General features: G+C 38.4%; 2 protein-coding genes across 3 annotated transcripts; one reads left to right on the top strand and one right to left on the bottom strand.

The window, feature by feature from the left end:
• Positions 1-977: 977 nt before the first annotated feature.
• LOC120288230 (disease resistance protein RUN1-like) lies at positions 978-4,452 on the top strand. The gene is made up of 4 exons (XM_039301855.1): positions 978-1,051; positions 1,144-1,284; positions 2,916-4,010; positions 4,103-4,452. Exons 1-4 carry the CDS (start codon positions 978-980, stop codon positions 4,116-4,118), a joined length of 1,326 nt encoding a protein of 441 aa, XP_039157789.1. The 3' UTR covers positions 4,119-4,452.
• A 6,074-nt stretch (positions 4,453-10,526) lies between these two features.
• On the bottom strand, positions 10,527-20,466 carry LOC104417997 (nuclear speckle splicing regulatory protein 1). 2 transcript variants are annotated; one of them, XM_010029194.3, is made up of 12 exons: positions 20,413-20,466; positions 18,281-19,696; positions 17,098-17,105; positions 16,374-16,549; positions 14,982-15,042; positions 14,776-14,874; positions 14,215-14,309; positions 13,844-13,957; positions 12,894-12,961; positions 12,044-12,154; positions 11,345-11,576; positions 10,527-10,884 (listed from the first exon to the last, which is right to left on the bottom strand). In XM_010029194.3, the coding sequence occupies exons 2-12, from the start codon at positions 19,624-19,626 to the stop codon at positions 10,774-10,776; spliced, it is 2,421 nt and encodes an 806-aa protein (XP_010027496.2). In that variant the 5' UTR covers positions 19,627-19,696; positions 20,413-20,466; the 3' UTR covers positions 10,527-10,773. The 2 variants fall into 2 exon arrangements, with proteins under 2 accessions (XP_010027496.2, XP_010027497.2); XM_010029195.3 differs by having other exon boundaries at positions 20,321-20,450.
• Positions 20,467-25,265: the final 4,799 nt, after the last annotated feature.

The raw sequence follows: 25,265 nt of genomic DNA, 5'->3' as shown, positions 1-25,265 counted from the left end.
CCTATCTCCTCCATCACGCAAGCGCAGGGTTGATGATGATTTATAAATCACAGACATTATCTGATCATCATACGTATCTTTGTATACAGCTTTTAAAGTAGGTATGTTAAGAATATCCTGGGAAAGCAACTTTGATGAACTTCAGTTGATTCCTTATGGTTCATGTCCATCATCAAATTCTCCAAAGCTGATGTGAAGATTCTTATGATTTGCTTGTATGTCTCGGTTGCACATATCTGGGGCTGGTTTGCCAAAGTTGGTAGGTTAGATTCAAGGTCTCTGGACAGCTTGCACCCTTAAAGAATTAAAATCTTGGCCTGATCTTCCATAATTTTGTTGGACTCTGGGATTGTCTTGCCCTATCGGTCAGCACAAATAGAGCATTTGGACATTGTTACAACTGCATGCTCTAGAGGACATATAAACTAATGGGGTGTTGATTTCCATGTTGCTGATTATAGGGTCACAGAACCACATTATTTAATGCTTAATGTTTCAATACAAATTATGAGGATGATGTTTTCTCGCATATTAATGTAAAATTCGAAGCCTATAGGATATCGGGTGGTTATAAAATAGGTTCTAATGGAAATAGGGTTGACTTTGAAATTGGACCAAACAGGGTAGTTCCAAAATATGGTTTAGTGCAAACAAGGTCTGGTATAAGGTCCAAAAAAGAACCGGTTATAATAGGATTGGGTACAAGGTCCATGTTTGGAACCTGCCCATATTGGACCGGATCACCCCTAGAAAACACAGCTTCAGATCTTTAGCTCACAATCGTTGCCGATTTGTTAAGCTCCATCATCCAATGGCTTCTTCATTGAAACCCGAAAAGATTTACGACGTCTTCTTAAGTTTCAGAGAGAACTGCGTCACAACTTTGTCGGCAATCTCTACCAAGCTTTAAACCAGAATGGAATATACACTTTCCTAGATAGCGAAGAACTGGAAAAGGGAGACCAGATATCTCGCCAATGCTTATGAAGGCCATCAAAGAATCGTGCATCGCAATCATTGTTTCCTCCGAGGACTACGCTTCCTCAAAATGGTGCTTGGAAGAGGTGGTGAAAATTATGGAGTGCAAGGAGCAAAGGAACCTCACCGTTCTGCCAGTCTTTTATAAAGTGGAACCAAGAGTAGTGAGAAAGGGAAGAATGAGTTATCGAAGAGCTCTACGAATAAGCACGAGTCCAACTTTAGGAAGGATTCGGAGAAAGTGAAGAGATGGAAGAAAGCTCTTTCCAACGCTAGTAACTTGTCCGGTTGGCATTTGAATGATGAGTAAGTAGAGTGGAGTCCATATTTTGTGTAAGAAACTAATCTTTACAAGTAGAAAGATTGTTTTCACAAAAATAAATTAATTAGTTAATCAACACACACACAATTGTTAGTATATGTATAGATGCTTCATCTTACAAATCCTAAAAATTCTTAAGTTGCTTAAGTTAAAGTTAGTAATTTCATACGTGAGTTGGTAAATCTAAGATATAGTTAAACAAATATAAGATAAGTTGATAATTAAAACAAAAATAAACTTGGCGAGTAATTCAAATGAAAATTGATACTCAAAATTAGTTGATAATTTGATTAAAGAAAACTATGTAAGCCACTCTAATTAAGATTGGCAATTTTTAAAATGAGTTAGTAAGTAACTCAAATGAGAGTTGGTTATCCAATAGAAAAGTCGGCAAATTAAAAGAACAAATAGCATTGGTAATTAGTAAAAGTTGGTAACTCAAAACTAGTAGGTAATTAGTTAATATGACAAAAGTTGGTAAGTAGCTCTAATTTATGTTGGTAGTTTCATATAAAAGTTAGTAGATTGAAGACCATAAGTAATGAAAATCAAATTTGGTAAGTTAGTAATTGGTTATCTGTTAATTATAAGAGAATTTGGTGATTTCATAAATTTATTAGTCTTTTTCCATCGACAATATTTTTGGCACTGAAGAACTCATTGAAATTCACCAGCACGGAAACAAAACATCTATTTTTTAGCATGGAACAATATTATTCTGCTTTTGGCTGTTGCTAAGCCCTGTTTCATTCGGCAAGGTCTATGGCTCTTTTTTTTGGATCCTTGTTGCCCTCCTCGAAGTATAATAAAAGCTCAAAACGATTTGTTTGTGGGCTATTTGAGTTGTTTGCATTTTATTTGGGTCAATTGAGTTTGACATATTTTCAATTTTGACCAACCCAGTGCTAAAATCGTTACCGGTGGAATTTCGAGTTCGAAAAATCACACATGGCTAACCATAAAATAGACAAGGCCAAAAAAAGAGAAAAAAACCATAGAATAGACACGTGGCTCTTTCTAGTAATAGAAAATAGACATTAGGACAAAATGTTAAGCAGTGTTGTTGCACTGAAAAAGATAAAACATTAGAACTTGATCAACCAATGGACAAAATGTTAAGTAGTGTTATTGCACTGACCCCATTTCTTCTTCAACAGGAATAAAACAGTTCGCAACGCTTGATACAGGATAATTAGTCTGTACAGGCCATGTAAGGCAATGGCATCATGCTTTAGTGTTTTTTAATGATTTTCGGATTGAAATCTTAATTGCTGTTCAAAGTCTGTCCTAAATAGCTCCTTTTGGTTAAGTGTAATCATATATAATAGTCAAAAAGAAAGATAAGTTAATCGTCTTGTATAAATCAAAAGAACATGAACCCCTTACGTAGATAGATACATGAATCGGCTGACTAAAAGTGGAATCCTAAACTTGTTTTGATTGGTGCTGAGCTCTCGGAGTTCTAATTCAACTAAGTGGGAATACATTTTGTTTTGGCTGTAATTATCTAAAAATTTGGCACGCTGCTTTGTCCTTGTTGGCCAGTGATTGCCCGTTGATTGCTTGTTCAAATTGCTAAAATGATGCTATAACTTTTCTTTTCCGTTTTTGTCAGGGATGAGTCGAAGCTTATACAAGAAATTGTGAAACGGATCTCCAGCCATCTTGACCGAGCACCTTTGCATGTTGCTAAGCACCTGGTTGGGATAGAATCTCAAGTTGTTATGCTAAAATCAATGTTAAACCTTGAATCTAATGATGATGTTGTCATGGTGGGATTATGGGGACAAGGAGGTATAGGGAAGACAACCTTGGTGAAAGCCCTATACAATTCTACTTTTAGACAATTTGAGGGTTCATGTTTTCTAGCAAATGTTCGAGAAACATCAACCAATTGCAAGGATCTAGTTACTTTGCAAGAAATATTATTAAAAGATACATTATTACTGCAGCAAAGATTGGAAGTGTCCAATGTTGATAAATGTATTAATATAATACAATGCAGACTTGGTCGCAAGAAAGTTCTCCTAATACTTGATGATGTGGATGACCTGCGCCAGTTAAATGCTCTAGCAGGAGAAGGCAATTGGTTTGGTGATGGGAGTAGGATCATTATTACTACAAGAGACAAACATTTGCTGACTTGTCAAGGGATATATCAAGATCATGTTTATGAAGTTGAAGCACTAGATGACAGTCAAGCTAGTGAGCTGCTTAGTAAGCATGCTTCTCAGACGCACCAAATCAAAATAGATCTAGTAAATGGGGCTCTGAATTATGCTAAAGGTCTTCCTTTAGCGCTTGAGGTTTTGGGTTCCTTATTATGTGGTGAAACGGATGATGTATGGGAAAGTACACTAATGAAACTTTCTAGGAGTCCTAACAAAAAAATTAATAACGTGCTCAAAATTAGTTATGAAGGACTGGATGAAAATGAGAAAGAAATCTTTCTCCACATTGCCTGCTTCTTTAGGGGTTGCACAAGAGAGTATACAAAGAAAGTTCTCGAAAGTTGCAATCTTGAGACAACTGCAAGATTTGAAATTCTTGTTAAGAGGTCCTTGATAAGAATGGAGTCCAACATCCTAGAAATGCATGACTTAATTCAATTGATGGGTAAGGATATTGTGAACCAAGAATGTCGCGGTGATCCAGGAAGACGCAGCAGACTATGGTTGTATGATGATGTTGATGAGGTTCACGTGACAAGGTAAGAATTACGATTATGATCAAAGTTGTGTTCCTTTTCTTTGACTTTTATTACTAATAATATGTATAACCTAAATAATCTTGTATATGCAGGAAGATTGTGCTGTAGAAGCCATAGTGTTGAGGCTACCTAAGTGGACAGAGATGTGTATCCATCCTGATGCTTTTACAAAAATGAGAAGGTTGAGATTGCTCATCTTGCACAACCTGCAGGATTCTTTCCAAGGTCCTTCATGTCTTCCTAAGAAGCTTAGATGGTTTGAATGGCCTGGATGTGCTCGTCGGATTACAGAATTTTCCTCTGGTTCAAAGAAATTAGTGGGAATTGATATGAGCAATGCCAGTATCACAATAGTGCTTAAACAATTTAAGGTGAGCATTTACCTACATAGACCTTTTCATTGTCTACTTCATTTGTATGTGTATATGTGTATTACATGTACTAGAACACGAAACGAAAAGCCTATTTGGTAACCATTCAAATAGTGTATGATTCTGATTTTTTGTTCTTGGGAGCAGTTTGAGAACAAAATCGCGTTTGGTAAAATTTTTCTTCTCGGGAATAGATTTTGAGTAGAATCAAGAAAAAAAAAACTTGATTCTTGTTTCGGGAACAAAAAAAAGAATAAAAAAAAAGTGGAACTCTTCTTCCTATGCTCAAACGTTCTCTCCCCTCCTCTGTTGCCATCCGCCACCGTCCGCCGATCATTGGCAACCAATTCGGCGAGCTCGCTAAAGACTTGCCAGGCCAAGGCGAGGTTCGGCGAGCTCACCAAAGGCAAGCCCAGCCACCGGTGAGGCCAAGTCTCGGCAGGGCTGAGCAAGCCTCTCCGGTGGCCACCGAGCCTCACCCAGCCCTAGCGAGGCCAGCCTGGCCACCAGCGAGGCCGAGCCTCAACGGGGCTAGGCGACGGCTGGGCGAGCCTCGCCCGGCTGCCGACGAGGGCTAGCCTCGCGGAGGGCCAGCGACGCTCGGTGAGGTCGCTAGTCCGACGACCGGATAAAAGGAAAAAAAAATTATAAAAAGTATTTAAAAATTAAAAGAAATTGATTTGGAACAGAATCAATGAGCACGGCACCAAACACAATTCTAATCCAGAGTTAGAAATTTTTGATAGTTACCATATAGCTTAAAATGCTTAGAAATTGTTCTCAAGAACAGAATAAAAAATAATCATTTCTGATCAGAATCTATTCTCGGGAACAGAATCGTTACCAAACGCGCCCGAAGTGACGTTCCCTTGTTTTTGAAGCCACATCTCTTTTTTTCCCCTATCAAAATGACCCTAATTACTTGAGTAGGAAATACGTTTACGTGCAGCAAAATTGGCATTTAAAAATTAAGTGAAACAACTTTATTAGAAAATAATACACAATACAAAGAAATTTTATAAACATATTTCAAAGAAAAAGAATTTTCAAGCTTTGAATGCATTACGCTGTAAAACAAGGCATTCTTAAATGCTTAAATCAGTTTGTGAAGAGCAGCATTTCTAAGTAGACGAAATTAAATATATATTAGAAACTTTGCCCATAATGCTTGTGCGTTTTGAAATAATTTGATATGCAAGATCCACACGGTATACCGCTAGTTTCTTAATTGAAAGTCAAAGCTAGGTTTTGAGTTGAATATATTAACTTTTTTCTTCAAAATGTTTTAAAAAGTTGGTTTCATTGTCTTTAAATGGCTTAAAAGAAGTTCCTTAATTTTTGGGAAAAAATCGTTGTGATAGAATATATATTTTGACATAAAGCTATTATATATAATCTAAACCAGAACAAAAAGAATGTTCACGTCGGTGCTTGCCTCGTGACATTCACTTTACTTCTACAATTGGCACACGGCATAACATGTGGCTTAAATTTGTTAGTGGCCTGCCTTCACATGGTTGCCGCATGGCGCTTCATTTTATTTTTCTGATTGCCACGTGGCATGACACATGGCATACTTTTATCACGTGGCCCACTTCTGACGAATATTCATTAGCTTTTTTATTTGTCATCTCTAAATTCATTCTCTTTCCACATTTATGTATAGATTTATAATTACTAGTAAAGTTTCAAAGTGTTTACTTATTTCTCAATACAATGCACAGTTCTCAGCAAATTAGTTCATAGTAACTTTGACTGAGATGTTTGTTCCACCATATTTGCAGGACTTCCAACAATTGCAGTTCGTTAATTTCAGTTATTGCAAGTCCCTAATTCGTATACCTGACCTATCATGTACTCCACATCTCGAGGAATTGCGCCTCTCTTATTGTGAAAACATGGTAGAAACCCATGAGTCGATTGCATATCTTGAGAAGTTACATGTGTTGACTTTAGATGGGTGCTCTCAACTTGGTGTTTTTCTGAAAGTGCTCAAGACAAAAAAAACTCTGGCATCTTGATCTTACAGGTTGTAAAAATTTGGAAAGGTTTCCTGATATTTCACATAAACTCGAAAGCCTGACACTTCTTTCATTGAAAGGGACTGCTATTAAAGAACTTCCATCATCAATAGAAAATCTTGTTTCTTTGGAGAAATTGAACTTATCTGTTTGCAAGCATCTGGGAAGTCTCCCATCTAGTATATACAAGTTACCCAATATTGAAGAGCTGGAACTTGGGGGTTGCGTATCCTTCATGGGGTTTCCAAAGTACGGTGATTCTGCTGAGCCATCCATGAAGATCGGACTTTCAAGTTTAAATTATTTAGACCTTACTGGATGTAGTCTGACTGAATTGGAGTTTCTCGAAAATCATTCCTGTTGTCCCAAATTGAGATATTTAAATCTGTGGGAGACCAAAATAACTAGCATTCCAACATCCATCCTTGAGCGCAAAAATTTAATATTTTTAGAACCATGCCATGTTCCAGACCCGGATAACTTTAGGAGGCTCGATACCTATGGTTCTGACGGTATAGAGTTTAGCGGGATGGTTTTGCAATTCCCGCCTGGCGATGTAAGATTCTCTCTCTCTCTCTCTCTTCTCTCTCTCTCTCTCTCTCTCATTCATATTAATGTGGAGTGTAAGCGGGATTCAGCGTGTGCTTGTATATTGCAACAGCAGAAAACGATAGATAGGGAGCTCAAGAAAAGCAAATAAATCTAAAGTGGTTCTACACGAACACGCATATGATGGAGTTGGTTTCCGTTCTTTTATAAAAATCATTTCTATCACAAGACTTGTATAATATTATTATAAGCAAGGATCAATGTATCTGCACTCATTTATAGAGCTCTAGTTTGAAGTGGAACTCACTAGGATCACTTACTAAACTCAGATTGAATTCTTCTATTCGGATACTTTCTAACTGTTTATCTTATAACAGGTCGCTTTTTTACTCATCCTGGAGTAGAGTTACCAGAGTTGGGTCCTCCCTATTCAAAAAGGTTTTGTATCTTTTAGGGCTTCTAGGGACTTGTGTCACCAGTTTCTTGGATTCGTTCTCTGTTTTGTTCATAGTACTGATGAACAGGATCATGGATCACAATCATACTTCATGGAAACAGAAGTTAATGGCCAAATGCTGCATGAGGATGAATGGACTCCCGTTGAAAATCATACCTCGTTTGTATCGTTCATACAATTTGCGCTGTTGAGAGAAGCCAATTTTGGTCAAATTTATGGCAGTCATGTACAATTTAGTGTTAAAGTATCAGGTGGAGTCACGAAAAAGTGTGGATTCCGAATGATATGCAAGCGACTAGAGGAAGATTTAAAAGCTAAGCTTCAAAATCTAATGGATCCAGCTTTACCCTATGAGTTTGGTCATGAATCAACATATTTGAAGCCATGAGTTCATGGAACGATCAAAACAGATATACAGAACGACTTGCAAGATTGTCCAGCAACGCCACTTTCAGCATCACGACAGCTCGTCTCCCATCTGACAACACTGAGCTCTGATGGATGTAAGATCGCCACTTACCAACGACGGAGGTGACGAAGAAAAGAAGTTTGTCTCCCGGAAACGGGGTCCCTAGTGAACCGACGGTGACGGAGACTGGAGAGCATCGGCAATGGACTACCACCGCCGACCAAAGCCATGGAAACTGATGACTTGAAGGATGTGTAGCTGATGTTCTGGGCTTCATGTAGCTTGCTGAAGAACAGGTAACGCCTGGCACATCCCAATTGTATTAAGTTGATGAAATATTTGACCTGGACTTTGAATTCGATTCCTTCGTGCTACAATTGCGCGGGAACTTTGAACGATGTGTTGTTGAATTTGTTTGAGAGGCGTTGAATTAGTGTTTCTTCGTAAGTTTTGTTTGCGGATGCTTAGTAGTGAATTCATCACTAATTGATGTTAGACGCTGCAAAATCAGCAACAAATTCGTAGAAGGTAGCTTTTCTTTCTTTCTTTGAGTAGGTGGCAATTTATTGAAAGAAGTAGGTAAGTCAAGAGAGAGGGGGATTTGGGTGCTTTTGAGGTGCCTAGCAGATGTGGATCTGGAGTATGTACCTATCATAAACATCGTGCAGCGTGTGATAGTTTTTTCAGGACAATTGAATTGCGAGAAACTTTGATAATTGGGATAGGACTCTGTCATCATGTTTTACGAGGTGCTTGAAGAGGCGAAACCATAGAGGAATGAATAAGATGCAGTGAGACCAGAAGAAGCCACTAGTCAGACAGCCGAGTTCTTTTGCCACTTGATAATTTTGGCAACTATGGAGAAGTCAAAACCAAATTGACATGGAGCTTGAGAGTAATATGAACATCGGTTGTGCCCATGGATGATGACTGGTTAGGCAGTGATATTGTTTCGCCCCTTGGACTGTGGATATGAAAAAGGAAAAATCATGATAGACACTTGTTTACATAAGTTATGCAGTAGAATAGTCACAAAAGAACAAGAAGCTAATTTTCTATTCTGATTTCTGAGGCCTTGGCAACAGTTTAGGATTCTTTTTTTATCCTTCCGTGCCACTGCGTTTATGAAGGAGAATGACCTAGAAGCCAGAACTCATGGAAAATTTTGAAGGTCTTGAGTGAAACTTGATTAATGAAAGATGAGCTTCTGAGGTACCAAATATAGGACACGCTGAAACAAGCAACATGTAGTTTCTCATATTAGTTGCTGTTTTTGCTTTAATGTTGTTAGAGCCATATCGGTTCAACAGTTACTTGGGATTTTCCATCTGTATTACAGCATGAGTATGTGCTGATAATCATTGCTTGGAAGTTTGTGAGGAGTATATGATACAGGACCTGAGGGATCTTGATCAAAAAATATACCTGAGGGATCTTGGTAGCTACATATTGATATTAAAATATTTCTACTGCTGGAAAGTTGATGCTGATTTCCTCTTGAATTGCGTGTATGCATGTATGCATGCATGCATGCATGAGAGAATTTCTGACTCGTCCTCATATTTCTTTTCTCATGACAAGTAACAGGACCTTGCTTTTTTAACATAAGGCAAAGCTTTTGTTGGACAGCCTTGAAGCTCCAGCTGGATAAGTTGTTTTCAGTAACCGGGTGCATTTCACGTATGTTACTTCATTTTCTAATTAAGATGATTAGTGTTTCAGTCTTAATTAGTGAATGATTTCAGATTGTACCCTTTGATTGAAGAGCTGCGTGATTGTTGAGGATGGTAGCGTTGTTGTGGCAGGAAGAAACTGGACTAATAAGACACAAAATGTATATTTATCATTGCTTCTCCACCCCCTTCTACAAATTATTGCCAATAGCACTTTGTTATAGTTCTGAATGGATACCCTCGAATTATCCACTCCCAGTTTATTTTTGATCATTTTATGTCTCACCCTTTAATAATTTTTTAATATTAAGAGAGACATGCGAATGCCTTGAAGGCTTGAACAACTGACTTTGACAAGAAACTGGAATTGAGCAAACAAGAATTTAGAACGAACATTTTCATTTTTGCAGTTGCAAAAGCAGTTCCTGCAGATGGTACTCTGGAAAATAACAAAATCTTCCATGTAGCACTAATCAAGACGATGTACAAACTTGTGAGTACCGTAATTTGTATGATCAAATTTTTAGCATCTCTGCTACACTTCTTTTCCACGGCCTATACCTATTAGAGAGTTTGGAATGATTGAATAGAGACCCAACCTTAAGGACCTCGGCATATTGTACTAGAAAGACAGTAGTCAGACGAACTATAGAGACAGATTCATAAAAATAAGAGGACCAAGATTCATCTGATTTATCAAGAAAAAACATTTCATATGTGAATTTGGAGAACAATATGTCTTCATGTAAAGAACGAAAATTCCCAATAAATAGCATATGTATCTTTCGAAAGATAATTTAATTTTCAAATTCCAGGATCGCTAGCCTAACTAGTATTCTTCTTGCATGACGAAGAGGATTTTGATTTCGATTCACAAGTTTCACTGGTGTGGCTGATGATGCAAAGTGGTTCTTCGACATTACATTCCAAAAAATGTAAATTCTCAACATAAGTGAGCCCGAAACAAAAATTGATTATATTAAAAAGATGCATTAGCTCCAACATTCTGCTGAATGCTACAGAACTCCCAAGACACGAAAACTGAATTACATGTCAATTTATCAAACAAATGGTTTACATAACAAGCCAAACCTACATGACTCCAGGATATTGCATATTTACAGGCTAATTTGTGGTCAGACTAGCTTTTCTAGAGATCTTATCCACAAAATAACTCAAGATAAAGTCCAATACACTTTCTAGTTAATTTAAATCAATATGCATCCGGAATCTCCACAGGAAGCGTATGAAATAAGGACAGAAATAAAAAGTTACAACCAGGGCTAATTCAATGACAGAAAATGCACCCGAGCAAACAAGTATTCTTTTCCAGCTATCCAAGCCCCAGTTTGTGACCACTGCACATCCTCCCAGTCCAGATTCTCCTCCAATACCTATTCAAGAAGGGTAGATAGATCAATGTTAAAGTTTGGGCTCCTATCGTTCTTTTCTCCTCGAAAAAACAAATCACTTTATTTCTTGTGAGTATACTGCTGCATATTTATATCACCAATTTGACCGGCATCTGAATTAAGAACATGAACAAGGATCATGCAAATGTACAGACTATAGCTAGCAATACTCTATTCTCCAAGTGAGACATGTAGTTTTGGCAAAATGTTATACAAACCAGTGATAAATGACATGAACTGACATGGTGAGGATTTCACTTTATGTACGCTAAATATGGAGGGAAGAAGAGCATGTGATTTTCTAAGCTTATTGTAACAAGGTGAGATATGTCCTGGAATGTTGAAATTAGTAAAAAGTACTGGGAATCTTCCAAGTCCAAGAAATGCAAAGCACACATGCAAAATCCAAAGAAAGGAAACTCAATAATAATGCTAATAATACCTCCAGATATTCAGGGGGCAGAGGAATTCCAACTGAACGCATAACTTTCTGGGGAAGAGGCTTCTTACATCGAGACCACCGAAACACATCGATCACAGTATTTTCAGCGTCATTTCTCTCTCCATTCACAGAATGTGAGTGGTGATTTTGGGATTTCTCTGTTTCAGCTTCATGCATTTGAGAAGCCGTAGTAGCTTTGACCATCTTTTCTCCAGTGAAACAAAGCTCATACCTTTAATAAGTCAACAAGAAAAAAAATTCGCTCAAAAGTTGCTTTGCTAATGAATAATCCAGGTGAAACTATGCTTTGTGCCTGACCATTCGAGTCATTCCTATATTTTTCTGCAATTTGTAGTTAAAAGTGAAGCCAACCATAGATGCAATGAACATTCTGAGAAATAAAGGTCTCTAACAGAATCAGCAACTCAGTTTTGGCACTAAGGTTTAAATTTCAGTAGACTAGTCCCTGTATACCACACAACAAGTCTGCTCCATACTCACACTTATCAGACCAAGGTCAGCAGAAGATACATGCAGTACCAATCGTGTGAAACAAACTCCATGAAATGAGGATTTCATATTCCAGAAAAGCAGTTGGTAACATAAAGATTTAACATAGACTGTCCCAGCGTGCATAATCAATTGTCAACAAACATCTATAAATGATGCTGAGTATATACTCTGCAAGAAACATGGTACCTGCAGGAATGAGTCTCCAGATAGAGCACTTCTCCTTTTTTCAGACGTGCAGATGTATATAGGGGCTTTTTCAGGCCCTTGTCCGCAACGATGCTCAAGCTATATTTAATCCTACACAAAAAGCAAATGTAATTTATCAGAGCACCACTAATCAAATGAACAGAATCTTAACAAGCAAGATAGAGGCACATGACTTAGACTTGACCAGCTAATGACCTAAGCATGCACAACTAAGACAAAATACTTAACAGGCCCTTGTCCTACAAGCTAAAACCTATCGAGCATGTTAGCCTTAACTTTTCATTAATGGGTATGTTGGTGATTTTAAGTATGTAGGTGATTTTAAGCTTGTAGCCTTATGGCGGGGTTAATTTTGTAGGTGCAGATTTAACCATTGACTAAATTTGATACATGTGATGGTATACTTTCCATGAACCACTATATCTTTTACATGATTTTCCCCAGAAACGTAAGATCTTTTGCCCAATTTTCTTCTGTTCCCACATGTAGTTGCATGAGCGCAGGGAGAGCAGTATGGACTATTCCCATCCTTTTAGGAATGTGATTGGTGGTAAGAACACAAAAAAACATGTCGCTCAAAAGGTCAAGGGTTTCCCCATCCAAAATAAGCTTCAAAAGCGGGAGTGAAGCGATGATAGCATGAAGCTCTTCAAGCCGGCGCTGAAGTTGAGAGTATATATATATACTTACGCATAAAATTGACAAAGGTAGTTCCTCCAACATGCTAAACCAAAACAGAAGGGATAAATTCCAAGATTATGGTGCTTAAAAAGCTCAACTCTCTAGAAGACAAACTGCTGGAAATAACAAATGGGAAACTAAAACTTACCAAGGTTCATTACAGAGATTGTATTGTATTGTAACTTCCCGTACAAATCTTTGTTGCCGCAGTGCATTCTAAAGGACAACCAATTTTAACAGATTAGCTATTTTGCACGCATATAGAGAATAATATAATATAATACAACATTGAATTCAATGGTAATCATGAAATTGAAATTGCAATTCCCAACACCTAACAACAATAGCTAAAGCCTTTTACGAACAAGGGATCCCTACATTGTTTCCCCTGGCATAACCCAAGGCCTCATGTACCTTTCTCAATACAGTCCCATCAAAATGTATATCTTCCGGCAAAAAATTTCAAGGTCATTGTTTCACTTGTCCAAACAACTTTAACAAGCTTTATATTGTCTTGTCATCCTTGATAAACCATCACCAATTCCAGTAAATTCCTTTTTACTGTATCACTTGTCATGTGCCAAAAGCTGTTAACAATTTCCCAGGTTATGTATATACATGGGAGAGTTTGATGGGCAGTGAATGCAAGAGAAGAAAGATTCCATGGTTGCTAACTCATGCGAAACCTAAGTAAAACAAAATAAGTTGAGATCTAACAATTCCACACAAAGGCCATTCGCCAGGTCAACCATTCTCCTCCAGCAGCTTCTCCTCCCAAAAACTTGTGAATCTCAACAATTAGTCAGACAAAGGAATCAAGCACAATCCAATATGATTTGAAAACTTATCAGCACAGGACATGGTCAGAAGATGTGATTTCCACTTGACCTGTGCCAACCCTTACATATCAACAGAAACGATCTTTGAAAAAACACCAGAAAGATAAACAAATTTAAACTAATTTCGATATATTGCTTCATTAGACAAGGTTCTAGACCCTAAAATAGCGCCTTGCAGAGGAAAGACATGTTTCAGTAGGACAAACACCCAAAAACTTCTAAATTATACATCTCAATCAAGAAATTATGCGGTTCATACCGATGCTGCTGCTCGTGTAGTCATGGTCCGCTCAACAGCAACAGGAGCAAGTGTCGGCTCCACTGTCGATGTATGCGTTATGCAAGGCTCGAGTTCAATAGTCCCACCTCCTTTCTGACAACATTATCAAAACATAGCAACTACTGAGAAAGAGTAAAACAGGAACTAATAGTACAGCTGAGGCATCTCAAAAAGTTTTCCATCCGACCACTCCAGAATAATTAATCTGCAGACCATGTAAGCATCAAAGAATTATAGGCAACAAGGGAGCTTGGCATCTCCAATGGTTAAACAAATAATTTATATGTCAATCTCATCATTCTCTCTGTTTGAGAAGAACGGAAAATAAGATGATGAAGAAATAGTTTCACCTTCACAATGCAGCAATGGTCAACGCGATAACTGCAACCAATTGCAGCACCCCAAGCACGGGAGCGCACATTGTTCCTCAAAGTAGAAATGTAACCTAAAAGACCAATCAGAATCAGACAGATGGAGCTTGATCTGGCATGAGTTTAATGGTCAAAGCTAGAAAATAGCTAGAGCTTTGACCAAAATGAACACATATGCAATAATATTTAAAATTAAATCTCCTAAAATGAGTATAAAAAAGCATGATACTACTCAAGTATATGTAAGTTGGAGAGCTAAATCTTTCAATGTAGAAAGAAAAGTACAAGAGGAATATTTTTAAGGCAATACAAACAAACACAGACTGTAGCCACTTCCAAGGGGCACAACTATATATTCCGGAATCATTTTCTTTCTACCAGTTACAAGTTCACAGCATAGGGTTCTCTAACAGCTACTCAATCTATTCAATTCAACTGCAACCAAGCCAAAAAAAAAAAAAAAAAGATTGAATCTGCACATGCTAATACCTTCTCAGATTAGAACAGCAGCTAAGCACAGTATGGCTCAAATGAACTTACAATCTAGAGGAGGCAGCACTCTGATGGTTGCACGCAATTCTTGGATGGCAGGAGGTGGGGGAGAAGCCGTGGGGCGGCAGTAACCTGTGTGCATTAGAACTAGAAGCAATATTCCATGTTAATACTACTTTCCCCATGGAATATGATATTATAACTATTGTTGTTTTCTAGGCACAGAATATTAATTGATCTTAATGACCTCATACCAGCAACTAGATCGGAGTCATATGTATATGTGTCAGTCCCCCATAGTTGGCCACCTCTAACCTACATGATATTAAAAGAAGCTCAGAAAGAAACATGACATTACTAATTTATACATCACAACCGGCCAATAGATGATTCGTAAAGGAGCATTTTGCGCTGGAAGTAAAGAAACATGGAGGAACAACAATTGATCAAATCATTTAAAAGAAAAAAGCCGTTATAAATGGCAAGCTTCAGAAGTTAGTGTACACACACATTCTAGCAAAGAGAATTTGATACTGAAGAAACTTTTAATCCATGCAATCGAAAATTGCGACACAAAGAGTCCTTTTTGAGGGAACTAGTGACTGAAGAACATTCTCGGGGCAACTTGGCAAGTGTCTACTCTACAAAGAGGTTCCCATGGAAGAGTCAGAAGATGGCTCAAGATAGGGTCGTTGAAATTCCTCTACTGTTAGTTGAATCCAAACGCAAGTCCTTGTTACGCATTCTACAGCTTAGAAACTAGATCCAGGATAAGGATGAGCGAACAAACACATAAAAGTTGGACACTAGCAAAAAAAAAAATTAAAATAGACACTTGTGACATCTTATTAACACAGGACTTTCCAAATAACATTGTTAGCACTAGAAAAATAATTGCTTGGTGAGGCTCCTCTATATCAACTTCAAAACGTACTAGCAATAAATATGAAAACTGCTGTCAACTTTTCTTTCTTCATCAAAACGTACAAGCCATAAATATGAAAACCGTTGTCGACTTTTCTTTCTTTCCCTTTGAAGAAACATAAATGTCATTTTTGAATATTTGAAATTGCGCATCAGAGGCATTTTCTACATTCTCTAACTTAAGTGGCTGCCCAACTCCCTGGCAAAAAAAAAAGTAGCTAGCCGACTCTGTTGCTGTTTGGAAAATTCAAATCTCCTTTCATACAATTTATACTGCAAACTCGTCTCAAGTAACAAACAAAATGATTTTCTTCTGGTTGAACATACACGATTTTTGACACACGTTAAGTTAATTAAATTATGCCTCAAAGTTGAATAAAGCCAACATTATGTCATCTGTTTAAAACAAAAAGGCATGTGGTCTACTGGCAACCAATTTCTCATCATATACGGAGAAAAAAAGAAGATTCCACAAACTGGTTTAGCACGCAGGAAACCTTAGATTGAATAAAAGGTAGTGGGAACAATGCATTATAAGAAGAGAGACACTAGCCTTAACAACATGAATACTGCCACAATGATTGCGGCACATGATTTCTCGCACATGTAAGGGTCTTGGGTTGCAAAACCAATTGATGGGGAAAGAGTAGGAGATGTCACAGTTCACCAATTGGAAACATTACACGGCCCAAAGAGATCTACACACAGCATATTGATCTTACTTGGCGATTCGTAGCAGTAACATGTTCTGCAGCAATTCTAATTTCAAGAGTGGGACCATTAGGTGAGGTAACAGCATCTTTATCTGCTTGAGATGATTCATATTCCTTCCATAGCTTTATCAGTTCTTGCATGGATTCACCGACTTTATATATGACAGAGGAAACTTCAGACTTTCCTGAAACAACAACAGCCAAAATTTAAATCACAACAGTAACAAAAGAAATACATACAAGGTTGCATTGGCCATGTGCTAGAAAAAAAGAGAAGCAAGTAGCATCCATAGGAAGAAATAAGAAGATGACTCCCACCAGGCCCACTGCAAAAGCAATGACGAGTCACGGTCTGCAATCCGCAAGAAAAGGCAATTTAACAGAAACCAAACACACAAAGAAACTTGAATGGCAACAAAATAAGTTACCCTGTCATTGCCCGACTTCCTTCAAGCTACTAAACACAATAATGCACCAAAAATGGCATATCTATTTTACGGGCACAATTCCTAAGGAAATATAATTTGCCACAGAAAAGATAAGCAAACAAATTGCCTTCATGCATACAAACTAAACAAGCCTAGCAGACACTAAATTCAGGATTTAGAGTACCAAAATATAAATACTGATTATCCACAGAGAAGTATTTGAGCCGATTATATTTTCTAGTTCCACTTTGGAACCGCTGACCAAAAACTCTTCAAGCTCAATATAGTTTATCGTGATGTCTTACCTTGAGACCTGCGCAAAAGAGAACGGAAGAGTGTTAGAATGCAATATTCATTCAACAAAACACGCATCAGTATCACAAACATTCACGATCTTTAATATTATTATCACGCTAAAGTAAAAAGTTGCAATTACAATATCCAAAAGGCCTCTTTCAGTCTTATTGGGTATGGGTGTGAAACCAAGACAGACAATGCCAGTAATATCCATCACAAAGAACTGATTCTAGACTGGCAGCTGATGCAAACAATGTGTGTCAGCAAGTTTTCCAAGATATGAATATCAAGAGAGAGAGAGAGAAAAAAAACAAACAGGCACTTCTGATAAAAAGAAGGAAAATGTGCTTAAGGGGAAAATGAATCCTTTGTTTCAATTTAATTCAAGGACATTGTCAAGGCAACTATAGTGAAGGACAATTAAGTAAATCACCAGATAAAGTGCTTCATTCCAGATCCTATTAAGATGCAATGCCTACAGGTTGAGCATTCGCTCTAAGGCTCCTCCACACACGTGGGTAGAGAAGGAGGGAGTGAGGGAGAGGTGAGCCTGTCTAGGCAGAGCACTTTTCCTCAGCGATTTCTTTGAAAAAGGTTTGCTGCCCCTGGAGCTTCACTTAGAAAGGAACTTCTAGAAAAGGATGAGCATAAATCGTAAACATTCCTTTCTATGAGGAGAGCAGGAAAAGGGCAGAGGTTCCGAATTGTAAGTGGGAAAAGAGCTAAATAAGCTAATCAGCATCTGTGAATGCTGGACCATACAGAAGTAACCCAGACAGAAAAGCATCTTGGTCTGTCAACTCCACTTTCCCACTCGACATCATTCTAGGAATTTTTTGAACTAAACAATAGCGAATAGCCTGATAAAAGATTAAGCAGTTCGGATTTAAAGATTAAATTTAATTTAGCGGTGAGACACTTCTATAACTTGGCCAAGGTGTTTTTGATACTTCTATAACTTGGCCAAGGTGGTTTTGACCCTTTTAGTGGTTTACGACATGATAAGCAACTTGGATCTGATCGTAACAAATTCAATTTGGTAGGAAATGATTTTGGAAAGACTGAAGTCATGCAGAAGGATAATCAAGGATAACTTCTGCAATTATATTTGTACAACTAGTTGCAAAATTAAATTTTTATGCTGAATAACTATGCTTTAAAATCAGGAGGAGTAAAAGTAATAAGACCTACCCTTCATTATCCTGTGCACGGGACCTAAACCGAGGGTCACCTCTTGACAATTGAGGGCTACCCCTAGGTCGAAGCATTCTCTTTCGCTGCTGAACTCCATCATAATTAAACACTTCCCTTTCCCTTTCCATTCCTTCAGCATCCGCACATCCATCTTCTGATTCTTTCTCATATCCTCTACCACGCTTTTCAGTTCTATCAACTTCCATGTTGGTGTCTCGCTCTTTCTTTCTTTCTCTAGCATCCTTGTCAGCATTTTTCCAGGCATCAAAATCTTTATGTTTTTTCAAATCAGATACCGAAGTTTCCTGCTCCGTTGTTTTCACAGGCAGATCTGCAGCATCCTTCTCAGAGGACACTCCCTCTTTCTCCAGCCCATTCCAAGTTTCTCTCTTTGGGTGGTCCTTTTCCCTTTCCTTCAATCTTTCCTTGTCTTTTACCGGATCCTTCCTGTCCTTCTCCAACTTCTCTGCTTCTCTTTCTTCCCTCGCATGGTCTTTGAAATCAGCAGCACTATTGTTTACAGGCATACTGCTCCTACGATCAATTCTATCTTTGTCTCTTTCACCCCATTCTCGGTGCTTTGCATCCTTCCTTTTCCTATCCTTATCTTTCAGCTTATCATCAATTTTTGGGTCAATTTTGTTCTCGCCAACAGCCTCGTGAGTTTCTATGTGACCCCTCTCTTCAGTCGTGGAATCTTCCTTGGCAGACTCAAATTGTCCTGGTGGATTATTGCGCTGAATAGGCCATTGGTCCATGCTTCCACTTGGTGTTTCGGAATACCTTTTGCCTCTGTGGTACTCTTTTGATTCTTTCCAGCTCAAGTGACTGCTCCCAGCACCGTAGCTTTCCTTTTCCACCTTTCCATCAACCTTAGCTTCACTATAACTATCCCTTTCATACTTCAATTTCTTACCATCATCCCCTCTAATTTCGACTTTCCCCTCCCTTTCACTTCTCATATGCTGAGAGTCCCTCTTCGTCTCATACAACTCCCTTATCTCAGGCTTGGGATCCCGGTTATCAACCCTGAAATCTCTGCCATCCTTTGCATCCCTAGCTTCCAACCTGCTTTCGGAAGAAGGGGCATGATCTAAATGCGAGTCATCCAGGGTGGAGGACGGCATCCGAAAGACCGACTGCATGGGTGATCTTCTATCTGGATCTCGAGACTCCGTCCTGGGGATCTTCGCCATTCGACTTTCTTGACCCATGTCGTGGGATGGATGATATTCACTAGACACTGCAGACATCAGCCTAGGATATGGGGCGAGATCTTCATGGGCGTACTTTGAAGAGGAATGACCACTCTCCTCATGAGATCTTTTAGGAGCACCACTCATAATTAGCAGTAAAGCAATAAGCAAGGTAGGCAGGAAACGGGCTACTCAAATTCACTGCTTAGACTCCGACCTGCGAAATGACAATAGGAGCAAAATCAAAACAATACGCAATGCAGTGTTTCAAAGAGCAAAAGAAGAGAAACGAGCAAGAAACCACTGCGGAGCTCCTAAAACACATCGAAACAGTTGGAAAGAAATGCGGGGCGGGTCAACACAAGGGCTCCGAGGGCACACCGCAAATAATTCGAAATCATCCAGGAAGAAGGTCACGCGAACCCGCCGCGTTAGACTAAAAATTAAACCACAAACGGCGAGAAGATTCAAGCATTCCCCACGAACACTCTCGATCGGAGCCGAGAAATGCCGAAAGCAACGAAATTTGCGGGAGGAAGCCGGGGATTCAGAGGACGCAATGCCAATGCTCGAGTGCGCCCCCACTCGCCATCGACTACCCTATCCCAAGTAAGCTAAAAAGAGAGAGAAATCAAGAGCGCGCGAACGAATTCGGACGAAGCGAGGCCTGAGAAGGAGTGGAATTGGAATCGGTAATGCTCCTCGGATCGACGGAATCGCCGGGAGGAAGAACCGGCCCGAGGGTCTCAAGAGGCGACGAGTCCGCCGCCGCGGCAAGCGCACGAAAATGGAAAGCGGCGATGACCCAATTGGCGGAGCAGGAGGGAGGGAAATGGGTTACCTTCGCCTTTCGCATTCGCTCGCTCTTTCGCGCAGAGAAATGGAGGAGAAGAAGGAGAAGAAGGAGGCCAAGAACAAGAAAGCAAGACTAACCATACATAAGGAGACTCCCCCCCCGCAGAGACGCCAATGTGCACTCCGCCTTTCTTTTCTCTCTTCCTCGCTTATATGTCTCACCCCGTCTTCGAAGAAACGAAGTCACGTGCGCTCCGCTCTCGTCACGTGGCCATCGTCTTTTTTTGTTCTTAATTTCACGTTAATTCAATGGTAGTAATAGTGAATTAAAAACCCTAACGTGTAATTAAATTATTATTTTTTTCCTTCTATATCCCTCGAATTGGAAAAGAAAGAAGAAAAAAAAGTGAAGGTAAAACAGTGGAAAAGGACGCGATTTAGTTCCTGGAGCTATTATAGCTGAATTTACAAATAGAAAATGAGAAAAAAAGGGATTTGACAAAGATAGACAAAAAAGTCTCGATACGCAACATCACTATTCACTTGTAGCCCAAGGTAAGTATTGGTTTCGAAGTAGCCCAAGATGAGTATTGGTTTCATGGTCCAAAAATAGCAATTCCATTTTCATCATTTCCATAATAAATCATATTTCAAATATATTTCTTCACCAGTATTGAAGTAATGACTTGACAATAACGTATATGTTTATCGGATGTTGTATTTTCTCTCTAGGACTGGTACTTTCAGTCTTTCATTACAGCGGAATCCACAAAAATGAAAATTTCATTTTGAGCTTCTTGACTGGTGGAAAAAAAATGATCACCAAAATTCAAGTCGCTTGGGATAATCCTCACTACATCTTTTAATCTGACCTTAAATACTTTCTCGAGGGTTTCATCGGGGACACAGGGTGGTCTCCGCACCCTTTTCCACCATGGTCGCGTCCTCTCAAAGGATCATATTAGATGCCCACCTGGCCATCGATGGAATGCGTAGACGTCTTGATAACTACCTTGAATGAAAAGACAGTGGGCAGAAATTGACCTCCATGATTTACTTGGGTGGCCAGGTGACAAGCATTGATTCGGCGTCGACCCTTGACCAATACCATGCAATTCGATTCCATTCTCTTCTCACCAAGAGTGATCCGTTCTTTGATTTTAAATATTGAAAACCGGGCATTTTATGATCTAGTTTCAAGGCCAGGGTATCGAATTGGACCGACCCAGGACCAAATATAACTTATTTATGTTTGTTTTGATTTCAAGTGGTTGGAATTTAAAATTTAAATCAGTCTTTTATGGATGAAAGAGGAATGGGATTCTATAATTCATATTTTATGTTACATGTTTTTGGTAAATGAAGATTTATGGTTGTTATTTTAGCTTCCGTTTTGCTTGATTAAGGGACGAGTTGGATAATTATTTGTTGCTTTAAATTTTTGTTTGCTTTTTATCGATGTTTTACTTGTCACCATTTGGTTCCTCAATATTGCGGTTCTAAATATTATGTTGATTGATATGTACTTAGTAAAAATAAGTGTAATCTTTCCAAAAATATATAAAATGGAAAAAGAAAACTCAGTCGATCTTTTGGATCAATCCTGAAATTAGAATAGACCAATAGGATTAGTTCAAGATCTCAAAAATATGGGACCAACCCTATGTGGGTAGGTTCCAAAGGTGGATCGGCCCAATCTTGAAATTGCTCAACAATGAGTGACATGGCCTCTTGGAAACACATAAAAAGGTCTCCAAGAAAGGAGCATGTATTGGATGCACCGAAACGGTATCTTTGATTTTTGGCATCTTTAGCTAGAAAAAGGCATTATAATTTTCTAATAAGAGAGTTCATTATCCTTAATGGAGCTGATAAGGGTGGCACTATTTTCACCTTGATATATGATTAATTTCACCCATTTTCAAAAAAAAAAAAACAAAGAAAAAGAATTGCCCTTAATTATTCAATTGTAATTTTAAAGTGTTGACTCCAAATTTATTTACTTTCTTTTTTCAAGTCTCTCTACTTATAGTAGGATCAGTTATCATAATTAAAAATTTCACATGTTTATAATATACTGTAAGTGTTTAATTCTCCTTGTTCTTAAGCATGCATGGAGCCCGTGTGCATAACAACTAATATAAGTACAAAATGAACATGAAAGGTCATGTTCAAAGTATTTTGCAAGCAACTTGAGCAATGATAGACTTACCAAGATCGTCTTACCAAAATTGAATTGCAAATCGATATGTTGGACAGTAAATAAGCAGGTCGTATCTCATGACCAATATCAATCCAACACGTGTTCGTGAGTCAAGCATCTTTTTTTATTGTAGTCTTTTTTGGTTAGAATTTTTTATGTTATAGTAACATAAGTGATAGGGGTTATCGATTCCCAATTTTGAGAATCGAGAATCGGACCATTTAGTCCTAGGACTAAGAATCGAATAAGACTGTCAATCTAATTTGGTTATGATCTTGATCCCGATTTAGTCCAATAGAATGGATAACTTTTTTTTCACTAAAAAGTGATTGTGCACAATGAGAGGAGTATGATAAATCTAGAAATATTGATAGAAGTGGCAATGGATGAAAAGTTATTATGCCGTAACTTGTGGTACTAATGGATGAGGTAGTGTTTAATTCATATCTTCTAATTTTTTAAAAAACTAATTAAAAAATATACGTGGTTAGTTTGATCCGACTCTTTCGTGGAATCGAGGATTGGACCTCATGCAGGCGATCCAACCAGAATTCAGCGATTTCTTCTGCACTCCTTTTTACCTTTTCCCGACTTGGATTTACCCAAGTAAACTCAGAATGGCAAGCCAATCGCCGGGACTTCTGCTTATAAAGCGAAGATGGATGCGCCTTGCATCGTGCTTGGGAAAAAAATGTAACAACTTTCAACTGACAACCGAGAGTTTAAGATCTAGAAAAAAATTATAACTTTCACCCAACCGACGAACGTCATTATCATTAGTTCAATACTCGATAGTGATTTTGCCTTCACTTTCTTGACAGCTATTGTTTCGGTCGGTTGCATTCGAGAAAATGTGGATACAGTTGTAGTGTCGAGCGATTCGGATGGCGTTCTTCAGATTCAGATCATGTGCACGCGGCCGTTGATCAGCTAATCAACGGGGCGCTCTGTTTTGACGCTCAAATGTCAAGAAATGGACTGTGCAATCTCAGCATTGGGTGCTCGAGAGATGGGGAACAAAATCTGAGAGACGTGCCCAGAAATCCAAATCCCAATCCCCAAGTGTACGACAAGACAAAACTTGTAATCTGAAAAATGAGGAAATCATCTTTTCGAGAGAAAGACAAACTTCATGTCATCGTGATGGCGACGTGATGTTTGCTCCCATCAATCGAAATTACTCCCAGTGACTCGAATTCTTTGTCGAATTACCCACTATGCAAATTTGTAGCCATTGGATCAATCACTAATCATGGACGGTTAGGTTAAATATATGATGATCCAACGTTTATAAAAACATAACGGCATGATGCGAACGGGACATGATAGCCAAATTGTAATAGACGAGCTCCCATTAAATTCATCGTAAATAGCTTCATCAATAATTTCCCGATTTTGATTATCTTTTACAAATTAACTTATAGATATCAACTTTTCCCACTTTTCCAGGTATAATCATTCTTATAAGTGCAATAATTCTTAATAAAGCAAAATTTAAATTAACATCTTATAATAAACGCTTCAGAAATACTTGTTGAAAAATCATATAACAAATTTGCCCTTGGCACCTTATTAAGTGACCTAACTTCAAACTTTGATAGAATGATTTGAAGATTAACTCATACACCCACCTTAACTTATTTTTATCAATAGATTAGAGCATTAAGTCGTGAAGGGAATATTATCTAAAAAGTCCTAAGCCTATTGTACAGCAACCAAATCCTAAGTATTTCAATTTTATCAAATTAGTGCTGAACCTTTTGATAATTTGCCATTTTTGTTCTAAACCTTTTCATTGTGCCAATTTAGTCTAAACCTTTAAATAATTTGCCAAACTAGTTCTAAACCTTTTGATGAATTACCAATTTAGTCATTCCGACTAATTTGGGCCTAATATCGCTGACGTGGCGGCTCAGTTAAAGTAGGCCATCCTACGTAGCACAGCCGGCACTAATGTAGACAAATCTTTTAATTTTTCAAAAAAAAAAAATCCAACTTTTTTTGTTGATTTTTTTGTTTTTTATTATATATTTTCTTTTTACACAGTGTCGTTGAGACCGTTGGTGAACTATGTTAGTCATTGACCAAGGGTTAATGGGCGAGGGCTTGTGATGCCCTCGCCGGCCATAGCTAGGGCTTGCAAGCCCTTGCCAAACCCATTGAGGGTTGCGATGCCCTCGTTGCCACAACAAGGGCGGTGACGCCTTTCTAGATTCAATAAAGGCCACATCCCTTGCCCCCAGCCGGCGGGGGTTGTGAGGCTTGGCGAAGGTCATCGGCCTCACCTAAGGGCCAACGAGGTTGTTGGCTCTCGGCCTACCAGCAATGCGTTAAAAAAGGGGACAAAATGAAAGAAAATGAAAAATCAATAAAAAAGAAATTCAGATTTTTTTTTTAATTAAAAAATTATTTACATCAGCGTTGGCCGCGCCATGTAAGACGGCCGGCGCTAACTAGTCTGCCACGTTAGTGACATTTGACTAAAATTAGTTTGAATGATTACATTGACAATTCGTTAAAAGGTTTAAGACTAATTTGGCAAAATGTTTAAAGGTTTAGTTCTAAATTGGTATAATCAAGAGGTTTATAACTGGATTGACAAAATTGAGAGGTTCGGGGCTATATTGACCGTTATATAATAGGTTTAGGATTTTTTGGATAATTTTCTCGAGTCGTGCATAACCAATATGTCAACTTCGTCCTTGCACCATGTAACTTGTTCGGCGCGGAACTTGCATTATTTTTTGCTCATGTGCTGTCGTTCCCCCGCACGTGCACCGGCTAAATT

The sequence above is a fragment of the Eucalyptus grandis genome, chromosome 9 (genome assembly GCF_016545825.1).
Source record: "Eucalyptus grandis isolate ANBG69807.140 chromosome 9, ASM1654582v1, whole genome shotgun sequence".
NCBI classification, from domain to species: domain Eukaryota; kingdom Viridiplantae; phylum Streptophyta; class Magnoliopsida; order Myrtales; family Myrtaceae; genus Eucalyptus; species Eucalyptus grandis.
The sequence above is the reverse complement of the archived record's forward strand: the minus strand, read 5'-3'. Positions and strand labels throughout refer to the sequence as shown.